Source organism: Ictalurus punctatus, chromosome 19 (assembly GCF_001660625.3).
Source record: "Ictalurus punctatus breed USDA103 chromosome 19, Coco_2.0, whole genome shotgun sequence".
NCBI classification, from domain to species: Eukaryota; Metazoa; Chordata; class Actinopteri; order Siluriformes; family Ictaluridae; genus Ictalurus; species Ictalurus punctatus.
The window spans coordinates 4,267,784-4,283,654 of NC_030434.2; the positions used below are offsets into that span (position 1 = coordinate 4,267,784).

At 39.0% G+C, this 15,871-nt stretch overlaps 1 protein-coding gene across 1 annotated transcript in view; it reads left to right on the forward strand.

The window, feature by feature from the left end:
• The first annotated feature begins 374 nt into the window (after window positions 1–374).
• The window catches only part of grm8a (glutamate receptor, metabotropic 8a), a 170,778-nt gene continuing 155,281 nt past the window's right edge, over window positions 375–15,871 (forward strand). Inside the window, exon 1 of the mRNA XM_017494913.2 lies at window positions 375–587. Within this exon, the coding sequence (XP_017350402.2) occupies window positions 476–587 (112 nt within the window). The 5' untranslated portion in view covers window positions 375–475. The remainder of the gene's footprint in view (window positions 588–15,871) is intronic.

Below are 15,871 nucleotides of genomic sequence, written 5' to 3' on the forward strand. Positions count from 1 at the left end.
TTGATGGAAGATTTGCCATAGTAGTAGGTTTCAAAACAAACAAATCAAACAATGACTACTCTGTATGGTGGAGATAACTGTCTGGATATATCTATGTCCGTGTCTGAGATATCTCTGTCCTGTATTATAACACTAATGCTCCAGCTCCCCCAGTCTTCAGATTCATTACTCCATCAAACACCCCAAACACCATTACCCAGACTTCTCAGTGGAGACAAGCACACCCACTTGCTTAGTCAGCCTCAGACATTTGCTCCAAGTTAGTCTCATTGTAACATGATCAAATCATTCCTTCAGTGCCATCTGTTTTCCTCTGTCCATCTTCTTTACTCTCAACTTTCTCTTTATCTTTGTGCTCTGTTGTCTATAGATTCCGCAGATCAGCTATGCATCCACAGCTCCAGAGCTGAGCGACAACACCCGATATGACTTCTTCTCCCGTGTGGTGCCACCAGACTCGTACCAGGCACAGGCCATGCTGGACATCGTCACGGCCATGGGTTGGAACTACGTGTCCACTCTTGCCTCTGAGGGCAACTATGGCGAGAGCGGCGTGGAGGCTTTCATTCAGATCTCTAGAGAGATAGGTGAGTTGTCGTTGTCTTGTGTCAAACAGAGGAACCCCTGTTAATTACAGCACAAACTGAAGTGCTGGCAGATGAGCAGCTTAATGTCAGGAACATCAGTCTCATTCATTTTTCAATTCAATTCAATTTTATTTGTATAGCACTTTTTACAACGGTCATTGTCTCAAAGCAGCAATAAAACCTCACCCGATAATGATTTTGAATTTTGCAGTGTCATGTGAGAAGTAAAGTGTTTTATTGAGCAAGTTTGTACTGTTGCTTCTATTATTGTTGTTATGCCTCTGTTGTACTTTTGTGTCAAGGTGACAGGCCTTCGACTGTGGTTTGGCCAGGGGTCTGTTTTGTTCCAGTTCTTCTCTCTGTTGATGGAGAAGCATGTCAAGGCTGTTGAAGGTGGAGGCATTTGTTTTTCTTGAGAACAAATGGTGTGTCCCAAGAAATGTAGCCCTGACTTGGACACACATTACACAGCTGGCTGCTTTAAGGAGCACCTCACAGAGAGTCAGAACTTAGAATAGATGTTTTTACAAATGATTAGAAAAGGGAGATATGGGTGCGTCATCTTCACTGATATTTCTCCCATTTATACTATGCTCCAATACCATGGATTACTGTTATTACTCAGACTTCTCGTCCTCTGTCAACACACATATCTCTAAGCTTTTCTTATTGCATCATTAGGAAACCTCTCTAAAATCTAGCAAACATTAGATACGAGACAAGTACGTTATATGACTGAAAGTTTCTGGACACACATATGTCCTTGAACATACCATTCCAGATTTAGTCCTTCTTAGCTGTTATAAGCTCCACTCTTCTGGGAAGGCTTCCCACTAGATTTTGGAGCGTGGCTGTGTGGACTTGTGTTCATTCAGCTACAAGAGCATTAGTGATGTTGAGGTCATTCACTGATGTTGGGTGAGGAGTCTCCATTCCAGTTCATCCCAACATTGTTCAGTGGTGTTGAGGCCAGGGTTCTGTGCAGGACCTTAACAAACCATGTCTTCATGGAGCTTGCTTTGACCACAGGGGCATTGTCATGCTGGAGCAGGTTTGGGCCTCTTAGTTCCAGTGAAGGCAAACTGTAGTGCTATACAGTTGTGTGCTGCAGACTTGTTCCACTTTTTTCTCTCCAGATTGCAGGAGCACTTTCCAATTTTTGTGTTCAGTTTCCCAGCTGAATGCAGATCTTCAGCTCAAGTCTTCTGGTTGTAACCCAAGAGGATTAAAACTGAGAAGCAAAGGATTTAACACGCATCCAATTAGCCACTAAACAAGTCAAATGAAATGTTAATAGTCAGGCAACAATGAGGGCTTTGTTCAGGGTCCCTTTTAAGGAAGCAACACTTACATTCATCATCTTAACCACTGACACCATATCATCTAATTACTTAGGTTGTTTTTTTTAATTAGGGTAATTTCTAATCTAAATATTGGACATTTACAGCACAACATGCCATGTCATAAGTGGATTTAATCCTTTCATAAGAACTTGTCTATAACATCTTAAAGTGAAATATGTAGGGTTGGATAGCAATACAGAAGCAATACTAGTTTTAAACAGAAGTTTCTTTTTTCTTGTTTTTTTTGTGTCTGCGTTTCTGTGTAGAGTGAATAGAAAAATTCCAGTTATATAAATGTGACCTAGTTGTTTCTGTATAGTGAGCTGGATTGGTTGAATGTCTGCATTTCACTAATGAGGCCTGAAGTCTGTCTCACTGTATTTGTACGGAGCTAGCAGTACTGTTGACACATTTCTACCAGTCACTCCACAGACCATGAAATAATATTGAAGAACGTTACTATAAAATCACATCTGTTTCTCTTTGCATGCCATCTCTTAGCAACGGGTGAATCGTGCTGGTATTTGATTCCTACCTGATTAATGCTTGCGAAGCAATATTATGACTACTATAATATTATGGCTACATCAAGACAGTGTTATACCTGAAACTAATTTATAATAAACAAAACTGCACCCCAAGATTCTGAAAGAGTCAATTACAGTATGACCTCAACCTAGAAATTATGAATTTCAGGAACATTGTTGTATTTTTATCATAAAAAAATATTACTACAACATAAAAAAGATGATTTTATCCATACAATTTTTTGTAATTTCTGTTGAAAACATATAAATGCTTGTTGCATTCCAAAACTATTTTGTTTCATATATTAGTGCTATTTATTTTATTTTTATTTTAAACATGATTTTGTTCCTTATATTTTTGGATATATCACAATTGTTTAGCACAAATGTCTACCTAATTCCCACCCACCAGTCAGAGAGGGAGAAGGCTAACTTCCTCTGAGACACATGAAGCCAGTCAGCCACATATTTTCAAACTGCTGCTCATGCACAAAGTGGTGTATCATGCTCAGAGGAAAGCGCTGTCTGCCCCCTTCTGCATACATGAGATCACAACACCCACGATTGGCTAGTTCCGCTGTGATTGACAGGGGAGAGAGAGTATTCCCCTCACACCCAGAGCTCACAGCCAATTCTACTCTCTTGGACTCCCGACTGGAACATCATCTGGATTCAAGCTTGCAATCTCCAGCTGATCAGATGAACATTTTTCTGTTGCACCACTTTTTTTTTTTATTTACACTGCATTCTTGGAGTCTGCTGCTGAATTGCTCATAAACAACCATATCCCAGAATGTACCATTATCATACATGTGAAAACATCTTGTCTTTCCACTGCACTCATGTGTGAATGATATATTTTAGAAAGCTTATTAAATGCAGCTTGTCCCAATTCCAACATAAAAGTCTGTCATGCCAATCTCTCAGGTTTTCATTTCATTTCTCCCTCTTTCTTTTATTTTATCACTGCCCAGTGTTCCACTCAGTCTCATATTTTTTCCTCCCATAATTGTCTTCACATCTTGACAAAGAGGAGAGATCTGACTGACCATGGCCCTGCTCAGATGGCTCTAATGTAGCACTAATGACCACTATTCAATTACGCGTCACTGAAGCAGCTTCACCGTGGGGAGACAGGGGTGTCTGCTCATTTCTCCAGTTCCATGTGGCTCGGGGAGGTGACTCTCCATCACTCTGAGAATCAAATGAGCCATTACAGGCCAGGGTAGGGACACTTCACTCATTAAACGAAGCTTATTGTTAATAGGGGACTTGCGCCCCAGGTAGTCTGATAGCTCCAGTGAAGCAGAAGTCACCAGCTTCATTCTCTCCTTTGGCCAGCGCATATTAAGCGAAATATTTGCATAATGTCTTGAACAAGTGCTTAGAACATGACCACTGCAGTCATAAAGCACATTTTTGGCAAGTATTTATAAAATGTATTTATAATAACATTACTGAATTAAAGTCACAGTTGATTTATTTGCTTTAATTAAATAAATTTTGTTGTAAGTTGAACTACATTGGTAACGCTGACCTGTTTTTGTGTAATATAATATATTGTTTGCTGTTTTTGCCATTTCTTGTTACCACTTCCCTGATTAATATCATAATCTCCACTCTACCTCTGCAAGTCTTCCTTTTCAACCCTGCCATTTTGCATGCACAATCTCAGCCTGAGCCATCCTCTGCCTCATCCTCTGCCTCATCCTCTGCCTCATCCTCTGCCTCATCCTCTGCCTCATCCTCTGCCTCATCCTCTGCCTCATCCTCTGCCTCATCCTCTGCCTCATCCTCTGCCTCATCCTCTGTCTCATCCTCTGTCTCATCCTCTGAAAATACATTGCTACTCTTCTCTATTTCTCTCCCTGTCTGCTCCAATAATGTGTTTCATCTATAACCCTTTCATGATTTGTAAGACAGACAATTTCTGAAATCTGAGCAATGGATCAGATACTTATCCCTATGTTGTATGAGGAGTAACCTTAGCTGCCTTCATGGGTGAGTTTAGTTGCAGAGATCTCCATCCTTGCGTATGTGCTGATGACATCAAAAGTACAGGTCAATAATCACAAATGTAAACAAAAAACAACTTTGTTGTCAGAAGGTGGAAGTGATTTTATTTTCTCTCTGGGGTGATTCAGGGAAAGCAGGGCAGTTTAACCACTACTGGAGTTTGTCTAATGATCCTGTTATCAACAGCTCACATATTCACGTACAGTTGTTATAAAAATATCATGGTTTTTCATAAACAGTTGATAGACTCATTTAAGATGGCTATAAATATATTTTGGAGTGTGTATGCAAGCACATAAAACCTAGTGTGTGAATCTGGTGGCACTTAAAAGTGTTACATCTAATCTCATGGTAAGGTACTGTATGGTTAATCCATGCCATAAAATGACACAGGCAGTTTATTTTCCAGGTCCCAGAACATCTTGATAATATTTCAGACAAGCTTCATTGACAGCAGATTACTTGAGTGTGATGAAGCGTCCTTAGTGTTAGGCCAGCCTGAGACACACACTGCAGTGCTATTAAATGTGCAATACACTGTTAACAAGACCACATCTATATTTATCTCTCGTTGATGGGTGCACATTGACTATAGACATTGATTCCTGCTCGACTAGACTCTTACTTTCCTTCTCGAGCTCTGATGGTGTCAAGGTTTAGAGAGACAAATCTGTCTTGAAGCTCTGCAGCTGCCAGGACGGACAAGCCGAGTGGTTCCTTAGCAGCAGTTGGTGTCTGGTAATGAATCTCAGACCAGCTGTGTGATGGATGGATGTTTGAGCCAGTTCAGATTAGGCAGCTCTGAATGCCAGAGAAGTACAACTCTGTCAAAACTGTCCTTACTTGGGATCTGTGACAAAGAGTCTTGGGGAAAGATAAGGAAATTACTGGCCTTGCTCATGTCTTTTTTTTTTCTATGACAGTTCACCTTTACTTCTTTTCTGTAGCTTGTAGCTCTCCATTTAAAATGGGAAGATATTTGTGGTGCTACAGTATATGTCACTGATTTGTTTATGGTAGAAAGTAGATTTCGGGATCTTCCACTTCTAAGTGATAATCAATACAGACCTTTACTCCACACAATCTCGTTATATTTTACATTGAAGCTACAACAAGGGGATTTATGCACTAGTCTTTGTGCTTACTGATGACATTTTTTAAACTAACATAAAATTGTACAGTGTAAGCATTTTTAATGCATTTCAACTACAAAGTAGGCAGGAAAAAAATCCATAGATGTTCATCTTTTGTTAGCAATAAACTAGTTAACAAACTAATTGTGATTAGTGATGTATAAATTTCCTCCTCAAAAGTGAACTCTATAGTCCATGTTATGCGTTGAATGTGAATATGTCTAAAGTGAATATGTGAATATGTCATGTGAATATGTCTACAGCTGATCTAAAGCAGTATAATTCAGTTATATTTCATTCATGCTGCTTTGCCATGATTTGATGTCACTTTGCTGAACTTGGGGTTGAGGAGACAGTTCTTTAGTCAAATGCGGCATTACAAATGCCCCATGGTCTATTGGTAGAGATGAAGGAAACCAATTAAGCAATTCTTTAGAAAAAGATAAATCAACAAATGAATGTATAGACCTATCTCAATGTGGAACTGGAGGAAAACCAGAGTGTATATAAGAACAATCTGTTTTTGTTGATTCATTGTTTTAAAAAGAAGACATTCTTCCCTTGTCAGTATTTGACACGTAATTTATGTACTGACCACTAAATTTATGCCCACAGATTCAGAAGTTTCATCAATCTCTCATTTCTTGCGCTCAGTATAAATGAGTTATACATGCAGGGAATCCAGATTTATGCAGGCTTAAGTATGGGTTTTATATTCTTTCTTTTTTAACACACACACGCTTGCACACACACACATTTAATTTAACTGCTGTACAGTTTTATGAAAAGGCATTGTGGCACTCTGGTCCTATCTGTATTCTTTTTCTCAGATGATTCATTTACTAGCTGATCAGTAATAGAACACTGTAACTTTAACTGTGTGTCTATGAGAAATTATACTCTGGATTATCTCTGGATCAGGACATTTAAGTGCTGCAAGGGTCCAATCATTTTGTCCAAATGTGTAATTCTGTGTTGGAATATGATTCACGAGTGTGATTGAACATTCCTCTGACGTCATGATTTCCCTTCGCACACAGCACTGGAGCGTGCAGTGTGTGCCGTAGCTCGAAGCGCGAGCGCGCTCTTCCAGGTTTCAGTGACATTGACTTTGTTTACTTTTGACATGTGTGTTTTGTTATGGTTTATGTCCTGTCTCTGCTCCTGTATTGTTATTGGTTGTTTCCCTTACGTGTCACCATTGTACTCAGCTGTTTTGTGTCTCACGCTTGATTTCATTTAGTATTTAAATCTCTCATGTCTCTTTGTTCAACGCGAAATATTGCGTGAGTTTTCCGTATACCACGCCTTGTTCTTTGTTTCTGTGCCATAGTTTTGTTCTCACCCTCATTGTTCGATTCTTGTTTAGTCTAGTTAATACCTGTTTGCTATTGTCTCACGTTTTGGATTTGTCTGACTGTCTCTACTCTAATAAAGCTCTTATCTGCACTTGCATCTGTCCTAACCTACATGACACCTGTTCCCTTAAGGGCCTGTTTGATTGAATCACTTTGCCATAGTGTCACACAAACGCTGGAATCCACCAGAGACTCCACTTCCTAGAACACAACGTGACCTACAGTACAAGCAGGGCTGCCATGGACCACAATCTCTAGCACAACACTCCAGCGGCACTTTCGCCATCTCCCGAGTTCTAATCACACACACCTGTTCACAATTACACTCCCACCATATACATACAGACTTTTGACACGTACCCAGTTGTGAAGTAACGTTCAGTGTGCCTTGCTATTTCTTGCTATTTTATTTGTTACCTTGCCTCGTTACCAGGTTTTTGGGTTTTGGTTATGCCTACATTATTCTGTTTGCTGATCATCTGACCTTCTGCCTGTTTTATGTTTATGATACTTGCCTCACTTTTTGGAATTGTGTCTTTTTAATAAAAGGCTAACCTGCACTTGCATCCATCTCATAGACACAGAGTTTTACTCACACCTCTGTTGCTGTTTTCTATAAACCCTGTTCTGCTTATATGAGGCATACAGTAATGATGCAGTTTCCTGTTATGTAATGCAAGCAGGTTGAACCTATTGGTGTAAAACAGCTATTACTTTAGTATAGAGATCACCACCCTGCCTGTATGACGCTTTAAAAAATGTTTTTAACTTGGTCTTAATATCCTGGAAACACAAAGCATAATGGGTTACACGACAGAAAGGAGATAAAACGTGGGAATGTGGTTATTCTGACTCAATAACGCAGAAGTCTTAAAATCAACATCTAAGACAAAATTTGTATATTAAAAACAATTTAGGGTGTCTAAGACTTTTGCACACTACTGTGTAAGCAGTCATTATTTTTACAATAGAAATTAAGATAGATGTCATTACAGGCCTACTACAGTAATAAAGGTACACAAATACAAAAAGGAAAGAGATTACATTGTGCTTGCCATCTGGCTAGCTCAGTTAGACTCCCAATTGTAGTCTAACATTGTTTAGCTTGTCCAAATGTCTCTGGACATTGCTGTCCTATGAGATCCTCAAACCTGAGGCTACAGATGTATTGTTGTTGGTGTCAGATAGGCAATATAGCGAAACTGTATTGTGTTTTTTTTTAGATTAGATTTCAGATTATATATGATGATATGAAATGATATTCAGATATACAGTTCTGTGGAAAAGCCTTAGGTACCCTATTTTTTGTACACATGTTGTTGTACAGTGCCCTCCACTAATATTGGCACCCTTGATAAATATGAACAAAGAAGGTTGTGAAAATTGCCTTTTTTGTCAATTGCAAACAAAACACAGGTTTATCCAAAAGAAATAGCTTTGTTAAATGTGCAACAATTGTGCAACAATTATTGGCACCCTTTTAGTTAATACTTTGCGCTATCTCCCTTTGCCAAGATAACAGCTCTGAGTCTTCTCCTATAACGCCTGATGAGGTCGGAGAATACATGGCGAGGGATCTGAGACCGTTCCTCCATACAGAATCTCTCCAGATCCTTCACATTTCCAGGTCCACGCTGGTGGACTCTCCTCTTCAGTTCACCCCACAGGTTTTCTATGGGGTTCAGGTCAGGGGACTGGGATGGTCAGGGCAGGACCTTGATTTTGTGGTCAGTAAACCATTTCTGTGTTGATTTTGATGATGTTTTGGATCATTGTCCTGATGGAAGATCCAACCACGGTCCATTTGAATCTTTCTGGCAGAGGCAGTCAGGTTTTCATTTAATATCTGTTGATATTTGATGGTGTCCATGATGCCATGTATCCTAACAAAATGTCCAGGTCCTCTGCAGAAAAACAGCCCCAAAACATTAAAGATCCACCTCCATATTTAACCGTGAGCATGAGGTACTTTTCCATACGGCTACCTCTCTGTGTGCTCCAAAACCACCTCTGTGTTTATTACCAAAATTCTGGTTTCATCTGACCATAGACCCCGATCCCATTTGAAGTTCCAGTAGTGTCTGCACACTGAAGACGCTCGAGTTTGTTTTTGGATGAGAGTAGAGGCTTTTTTCTTCAAACCCTTCCAAACAGCTTGTGGTGATGTCGGTGACTTCAGAATGTAGTTTTGGAGACTTTCTGACTCCAAGACGTTAACTAACTTCTGCAGTTCTCCAGCTGTGATCCTTGGAGATGTTTTATCCACTCGAACCGTCCTCTTCACAGTGCGTTGAGACGATATAGACACTCGTCCAATTCCAGCTCGATTCATAACATTTCCAGTTGACTGGAACTTCTTAATTATAGCCCTGATGGTGGAAATGGACATTTTAACTGCTTGTGCTATTTTCTTATAGACACTTCCCATTGTGTGAAGCTCAACAACCTTTTGCCGCACATCACAGCTATATTCCTCGCTCTTACCCATCGTTATGAATGACTAAGGGAATTTGGCCTATGTGTTACTTTATATTTATACTCCTGTGAAACAGGAAGCTATTGTTGAACAATTTCCTGTTCCTAGTCACCCAGGTGTACTAAAAAAAAAAGTAAAATATTAATGGGAATATACTTTAAATATATTTTCCCCATATGAATTCATAGGGGTGCCAGTAATTGTTGCACACCTATATTTAACAAAGATTTGTTTTTTTATAAACCTGTTTTGTTTGTTTGCAATTGTTTGATATCCATGAAAATAGAGTATATTTGGTGAATATTTTTTTTGTTTTATCAAAAGGTTAAAAATTAAATATATATATTTTTTACATTCTTCTTTGTTCATATTTACCAAGGGTGCCAATATTAGTGGAGGGCACTGTACATGTTTTTTATGACTTAAATATTTTTGTATGTCAGTAAAGAAAATAACATATTACATAACAGACCACTTTTTTGTACCTGAGACTACTGATATATTTTAGGAAACAAAAGATTGTCACACCAAATACTGATTTTGCTTAGTTTCTTACTGTTTACTGCTCTTTATAAACTCTTAAAAAGCTGGGTTATTTTTTCTACCCAAATGCTGGGTTGAGCCTTTTGGGTCATTTATTGGGTTATTTTCTCAGTCTTTGGTAGTTTTTGGGTAGTTTTGTGTAACCCAACCGCTGGCTAAGTGGCTGGGTCATTTTTACTGACAGTTGAATCAATGCACCCCTACCCCACCCCGACACATCAGCCCAGCTCCTGGACTCCTCCTAGGTCAAATCAACTCAGACTGGACTTTTTGAATTCTCCTCAAGTGGAGGTAGCGGTTTTCACACGGACAGACTGTTAGATTTATTTAGAGAAACAAGGATCGTATCAATATATTTATCCATAAAACCATTACTGTACATTAGAAAAAGAAAAAATGTCCAGTTTACATGACCAAATGCATCACTATCTTCATTAGCTGTGGTTTACTTGTTTGTAATGCCCACTGGATCATAAATTTGTTACTAAACAAAATCTTTGATCAAAATCTGACATTTTCGTCTTAAATACATGACTTATTTCAGTCAAATTTACTTCAAATTGTATATATAACACATTAGCAGCTGTAGCAAAACACCTTCTTGTGTATAAATAAAGGAGATATGATTTTGACATATTTGTTTATAATGTGGTATATTTGACATTTTCAAAGGGTAAAAATAACCCTGAAAATATTAAACCATTTATGAAATAAAATTAACTAAGCATTTTTTTTTTGTAAAAATGAAACTATTCTTTGGGTTGAAAAAGAACCCATTTGCTGGGTTAAAATTAACAACCCAACTTGATGGGTTAGTTTGCCCAAAATGTGTTCTGCCCTATATTTACCCAGCCATTGGGCTAAAAATAACCCAATTAAGGTCTTTAACTCAGTGATTTTTAAAGTATTTTAAAATATTTTTTCAATGTAGAAATATTTAATTTCATTATCTTCACAGTATTGTATATTCTACTTAAACACATTGAGCATATTTCTTAATACAAATAATAATGACTGTAGAACCACTTCAGTGGGAGAGCTCTTAGGGGTAATCTAAACATTACTTTTAGAGCTAGTTGGCAGGTGAACAGTGAAAACAGAAGTCTCTCACTGCTTGCACTGTTACAGTAGAAGTGCTAGTCACAGTGTCAAATCCTGAGTCCATTTCTGCTCTCAAAAGAGATAACTATTCAGTCCTCTCACCTCTGTCTTGCAAAAGGCTAGAACTGGTGGCTCTTGCACTCATGAAGGAAATGGGCTATGATTAGTCCTCTGTATTTTTTTCATTCCTCTCATCATGGGCTTTCTTACAGAAATCGAACAATTTTAATCCCTCTTAGCTGGACTTAGCTAAAAGGTCAATATGCTACAGAATTTGTGTTTTGAAGATCATCAGTAACAGTCTAATCATTTTAGGTCTAACAGCACTGCCTAATTTCATAGACATTTATATTTCAAGACAAATAGCAAGTGAAAATGTCTTGAATATAATCAATCTATCTAGTATTTCCTATTACAAATTTATAATAAGTAAAATAAATAAATGATTATTAAACCCGATTATATACAGTATCTCACAAAAGTGAGTACACCCCTCACACTTCTGTAAATATTTTATGATATCTTTTCATGTGACAACACTGAAGAAATGACACTGTGCTACAATGTAAAGTAGTGAGTGTACAGCTTGTGTAACAGTGTAAATTTACTGTCCCCTCAAAATAACTCAACACACAGCCATTAATGTCTAAACCGCTGGCAACAAAAGTGAGTACACCCCTAAGTGAAAATGTCCAAATTGGGCCCAATTAGCTATTTTCTCTCCCCGGTGTCATGTGACTTGTTAGTGTTACAAGGTCTCAGGTGTGAATGGGGAGCAGGTGTGTTAAATTTGGCTCTCACACTCCCTCATACTGGTCACTGGAAGTTCAACATGGCACCTCATGGCAAAGAACTCTGAGGATCTGAAAAAAGAATTGTTGCTCTACATAAAGATGGCCTAGACTATAAGAAGATTGCCAAGACCCTGACAGTGAGCTGCAGCATGGTGGCCAAGACCATACAGGTTCCACTCAGAACAGGCCTCGACATGGTCGACCAAAGAAGTTGAGTGCACGTGCTCAGCGTCATATGCAGAGGTTGTGTTTGGGAAATAGACGTATGAGTGCTGCCAGCATTGCTGCAGAGGTTGAAGGGGTGGGGGGTCAGCCTGTCAGTGCTCAGAACATACGCCGCACACTGCATCAAATTGGTCTGCATGGCTGTCATCCCAGAAGGAAGCCTCTTCTAAAGATGATGCACAAGAAAGCCCGCAAACAGTTTGCTGAAGACAAGCAGACTAAGGACATGGATTACTGGAACCATGCCCTGTGGTCTGATGAGACCAAGATAAACTTATTTGGTTCAGATGGTGTCAAGGCAACCAGGTGAGGAGTACAAAGATAAGTGTGTCTTGCCTACAGTCAAGCATGGTGCTGGGAGTGTCATGGTCTGGGGCTGCATGAGTGCTGCCGGCACTGGGGAGCTACAGTTCATTGAGGGAACCATGAATGCCAACATGTACTGTGACATACTGAAGCAGAGCATGATCCCCTCCCTTCAGAGACTGGGCCGCAGGGCAGTATTCCAGCATGATAACGACCCGAAACACACCTCCAAGACGACCACTGCCTTGCTAAAGAAGCTGAGGGTGAAGGTGATGGACTGGCCAAGCATGTCTCCAGACTTAAACCCCATTGAGCATCTGTGGGGCATCCTCAAACGGAAGGTGGAGGAGCACAAGGTCTCTAACATCCACCAGCTCTGTGATGTCGTGAACGAGGAGTGGAAGAGGACTCCAGTGGAACCTGTGAAGCTCTGGTGAACTCCATGCCCAAGAGGGTTAAGGCAGTGCTGGAAAATAATGGTGGCCACACAAAATATTGACTCTTTGGGCCCAATTTGGACATTTTCACTTAGGGGTGTACTCACTTTTGTTGCCAGCGGTTTAGACATTAATGGCTGTGTGTTGAGTTATTTTGAGGGGACGGCAAATTTACACTGTTACACAAGCTGTACACTCTCTACTTTACATTGTAGCACAGTGTCATTTCTTCAGTGTCGACACATGAAAAGATATAATCAAATATTTACACAAATGTGAGGGGTGTACTCACTTTTGTGAGATACTGTGTGTGCGTATATATATATATATATATATATATATATATATATATATATATATATATATATATATATATATATATCCATCCATCTTCAATTCAATTCAATTCAATTTTATTTGTACAGCGCTTTTTACAATAGACATTGTCTCAAAGCAGCTTTACAGAAATATCAACATGGTATACAGATATTAAAGGTGCGAATTTATCCCAACTGAGCAAGCCACTGAGTGGCGACGGTGGCAAGGAAAAACTCCCTAAGATGTTTTAAGAGGAAGAAACCTTGAGAGGAACCCGACTCAGAAGGGAACCCATCCTCATCTGGGTAACAACAGATAGTGTGAAAAAGTTCATTATGGATTCATATGAAGTCTGTATGGCGTTAGGAGCAGCCGTAGTCCCAGCAGTCTGGAATTAAAGAAGATTTGAGCTCCATCCAGAGGCAGAAAGGATCTGGATCTCTAGTATCTCCATAAATTCGTGTGGGGCTCGGCGAAAGGAGAGAGGGAGAAAAAAGATAATTATGACTGCGAAGTAGTAGAACAGAATCTAGTCAGGGTAGGCTTGAGTAAACAAATATGTTTTAAGCTTAGACTTAAACACTGAGACTGTGTCTGAGTCCCGAACACTAATAGGAAGACTGTTCCATAACTGTGGGGCTCTATAAGAGAAAGCTCTTCCCCCTGCTGTAGCCTTCACTATTCGAGGTACCGTCAAATAGCCTGCATCTTTTGATCTAAGTAGGCGTGGCGGATCATATAAAACCAAAAGGTCGCTTAGATATTGTGGCGCGAGAGCGTTTAGTGCTTTATAGGTTAATAAAAGTATTTTATAATTAATGCGAGATTTTACTGGGAGCCAGTGCAGTATTGATAATATCGGTGTGATATGGTCGTATCTTCTGGTTCTAGTTAGGACTCTAGCAGCTGCATTCTGGACTAACTGGAGCTTATTTATATTCCTACTGGAACATCCAGACAGTATGGCATTACAATAATCTAATCTAGAGGTGACGAATGCATGAACTAGTATTTCCGCATCATGTAGTGACAATATGTTTCTTATCTTAGAAATATTTCTGAGATGAAAGAAGGCTATCCTAGTAATATTATCTACATGAGCATCAGATGATAGACTGGAGTCAATAATCACTCCAAGGTCTTTAACTGCTGCACATGATGAAACAGAAAGACCATCCAGAGTAACCATGTGATCAGAAAGAATACTTCTAGCTACACGTGGGCCTAATAATAGTATTTCTGTTTTATCAGAATTAAGTAGAAGGAAGTTAATTAACATCCAATGTCTAATGTCCTTTACACATTCCTCAACTTTACTAAGCTTCTGTCTGTCCTCTGGCTTCGCTGAAACATACAACTGTGTATCATCAGCATAACAGTGGAAGCTAATTCCATGTTTACGAATAATTTGACCTAGGGGTAGCATATATAAAGTAAAGAGCAGTGGGCCTAAAACAGAACCCTGTGGAACTCCAAAAGTAACCTCAGTACGCATGGAGAATTCACCATTTACATCTACGAACTGATAACGATCGGTCAGATAAGACCTGAGCCAGGAGAGGACTGTGTGAGGCGAACGGGCGAACGTGCTAACCTCTAAGCCACCGTGCACCCTATATATATATATATATATATATATATATATATATATATATATATATATATATATATATATATATATATATATATAAATATATATATATATATATATATATATATATATATATATATATATATATATTTCTTTTTTTACTCATTTCAAGTTCTTACTCTTTTGTCAGATGCTGCACTCTAGATATAATTACTAAACATTAGCTAGATTAGTATGAATGGCTAGATATACAGTGGGGGAAATAAGTATTGAACGCGTCAACATTTTTTTCAGTAAACATATTTCCAATGAGGCATGAAATTGGTAATCACATGGTATTATCTCAGTAAATCCGGAAATTCACAACATTAAAGTCCATATATGAAGTTATGTGTAATAAAGGTGAATGAGACAGGAAAAAAGTATTGAACACTCTAACTGAAATGTATTTAATACTTAGTGGAGAAGACTTTTTTTGTAATGACGCTTCAAGACACTTCCTGTATGAGGAAATTAATGGGCCGCAGTATTCAGGTGTGATTTTGGTCCGTTCTTCTTAACATCTTGTTCAGTTGGATTCGAGTCAGGTGATTGACTGGGCCATTCTAACACCTTCATTTTTTTTTTCTGAAACCAATTGAGAGTTTGCTTTGCTGTATGCTTTGTATCGTTGTCCTGCTGGAAGTCCACCCACATCTCATCTTCATCATCCTGGTGGATGGCAGCAGATTCTTCTCAAGAATCTCCCGGTAAAGGGCTCCATTCATCGTTCCTTCAATTATATGAAGTCTGCCAGTACCATGTGATGAAAAACAGCCCCACACCATGATGCTTCACCTCCAAACTTCACTGTTGGTGTAGTGTTTTTAGGGGGATGTGCAGTGCCATTTCTTCTCCAAACATGGTGTGTAGTATGAGAACCAAAAAGTTCCATTTTGCTCTCGTCTGACCAGACTATCCTCTCCCAGTATTTCACAGGGTTGTCCAGATGAGTTGTAGTAAACTTTAAATGAGCTTCGACATGCCTTTTCTTTAGTAATGGAGTATTGCGGGTGAGCGTGAGCAGTGGAGTGCATTGCCTATTGTTTTCTCTGTGACGATGGCACCTGCTGAGTC